At 41.1% G+C, this 2049-nt stretch overlaps 1 protein-coding gene across 1 annotated transcript; it reads left to right on the plus strand.

Moving 5' to 3' along the window:
• Nucleotides 1-1418: 1418 nt before the first annotated feature.
• On the plus strand, nt 1419-1751 carry FGF19 (fibroblast growth factor 19; the record flags this gene model as incomplete). Its single annotated transcript, XM_010147831.1, has 1 exon — nt 1419-1751. A coding segment is annotated over one exon (333 nt), but the record flags the coding sequence as incomplete, so codon positions are not given.
• Nucleotides 1752-2049: the final 298 nt, after the last annotated feature.

Raw genomic sequence — 2049 nt, forward strand, 5'->3', positions numbered from 1 at the left:
GCTGTTATTTGTAATTCACACTCGCTCAAGAACAGGTTTTATTTCATCATCCTTGTCAGGGAGGCTGAGCACCCATAGAAATAAGGACAACTAACAGTCCAGTCAAAGATTTGTAACATAGACACATTTTTCTGAGATATAATGTGTATAGAAGGATAAATAGTGTGTAATTTTATTTGGAGAAAATGCCTTTTTAAAAATTACTTGATTAGTTTAAAAAGTGCTTTTAAAACACAAACAAATGCATGCACTTAATTGTACTCCATATTATTAAGGGTGTTTGAGAAAGGACTGAAGAGTATCAAATATGCTCTCTATTCAGACAGGCAGAGCACTCATATAAGGACACTTTTATCACTGCAAACAGAGACATAATCAGCAATTGTCTTTTATTGACCATGAGTTCATTCACCTGTAGTGGCTGAGCCTGAAATAACACCAGAGCTGTACAAAATGCAGTGCTTATGTAAAGATCTGGAAGGGTCCAACCTGGTGATGCAAACTCCGAATACACTATCTGTACAGTATATCACAAATTCATACCTAAGAAAATGCATTTTTCTATACACAATCTTAACTTTCACTGTTATTAATTTGACGGTTCTGACTAATGGCTAGGAAGCAAACACTGTGTTAACTGGTCTTCTGCAATTTCAGCAAATGATGAATAAAAAAAGGCAAATACTTTTTAGAATAATTTTACTGATTGGCCATGTTTGTGAAAGCACTGTCTTTGCCAGGGCTGCCTTTCTACAGTCGTGATCCCAAAGCCCTTAACACAGCCAAATCTCTAAGAGCCAGAGTTGCATACCTCAGGATTGTTGGATTAGGTCTGCAGTTAAGTATTGTCAGCTGAGATTCTTTTTCCCTGTGCTCAAGACAAGATAAGTGTGGTAGGTGTGGACAAGTACACATCCATCAGTCAAAGCTTATTTAATGTGATGGATATGCATTAACTTCAGGAGTTCTGGATTAGGTCTTTTAACGGCCTTGTAACCCAAAATGCATACTATGTGCCGTATGGAGAGTTCTAGTAGAGTAGAATAGAATAGAATAGAATAGAAATTTCAGTTGGAAGAGACCTACAATTGTCACGTAGTCCAACTGCTGGACCACTTCAGGGAACTTCATCTCTCTGGCTGTGGTCCATCACGGAAAAAGCAGTCACTGGAGCAACAGTGGGTCCCACCTGCATCCCTGCGGCAGCCAAGCAGCGAGTCAGCGAGCAGCCTGTCAGCATGTACCTGGCAGCAGGTTCTACAAGGTGCAATGAATTGGGGCACCCGTGACAAGCCGAGGGGGACACCCCCACTGGCAGCAGAGGGAAAAAGGCTGCTCGCACCTGAGGTTTATGTTGTGGTTGAACACGATGGGTCTGGTGGGTGTATTTGTAATTCTCGTTACTCCTTGCTGTTCAGCTCAGGTATTCCACCGACGACTGTTCCTTTGAAGAGGAGATTCGTCCAGATGGCTACAATGTATATAGATCAAAAAAACATGGGATATCGGTGTCTTTGAGTAGTGCCAAGCAAAGACAACAGTTCAAAGGAAAAGATTTTCTTCCACTATCTCACTTCTTACCTATGATCAACACTGTGCCCGTGGAGACAACAGACTTTGGTGAATATGGTGATTACAGCCAGGCATTTGAACCAGAGGTGTACTCTGCACCTCTCGAAACGGACAGCATGGACCCCTTTGGCATCACCTCCAAACTGTCACCAGTGAAAAGCCCCAGCTTTCAGAAATGACTCTGATCACCCACACGTTTTTAAAGAAATATTGCAGAATACTGCAGGTTTTGTAGCTTTTCATGTAGTGATACTTTGAACTTTTTTGTATAGTTCAGTATGGAGCCAGACTTTTCCTTGCAACGTGTTGTACCTGCAAGAGATGAGTGCCCAGAAACTATTCTGTAGTCTGAAGAATTGCCTACCCCTAGTTTCATTCAGAAAAGAAAGATTAAATAAGAATAGCTTAACAGCTTCATCAGAGCTACTCCACTTCTGTGGGGATGAAAAAAGTAATTTTGAATTTTCCTACATCAAC

The sequence above is a fragment of the Eurypyga helias genome, unplaced genomic scaffold (assembly GCF_000690775.1).
Source record: "Eurypyga helias isolate BGI_N326 unplaced genomic scaffold, ASM69077v1 scaffold31562, whole genome shotgun sequence".
In the NCBI taxonomy this organism is placed as follows: domain Eukaryota; kingdom Metazoa; phylum Chordata; class Aves; order Eurypygiformes; family Eurypygidae; genus Eurypyga; species Eurypyga helias.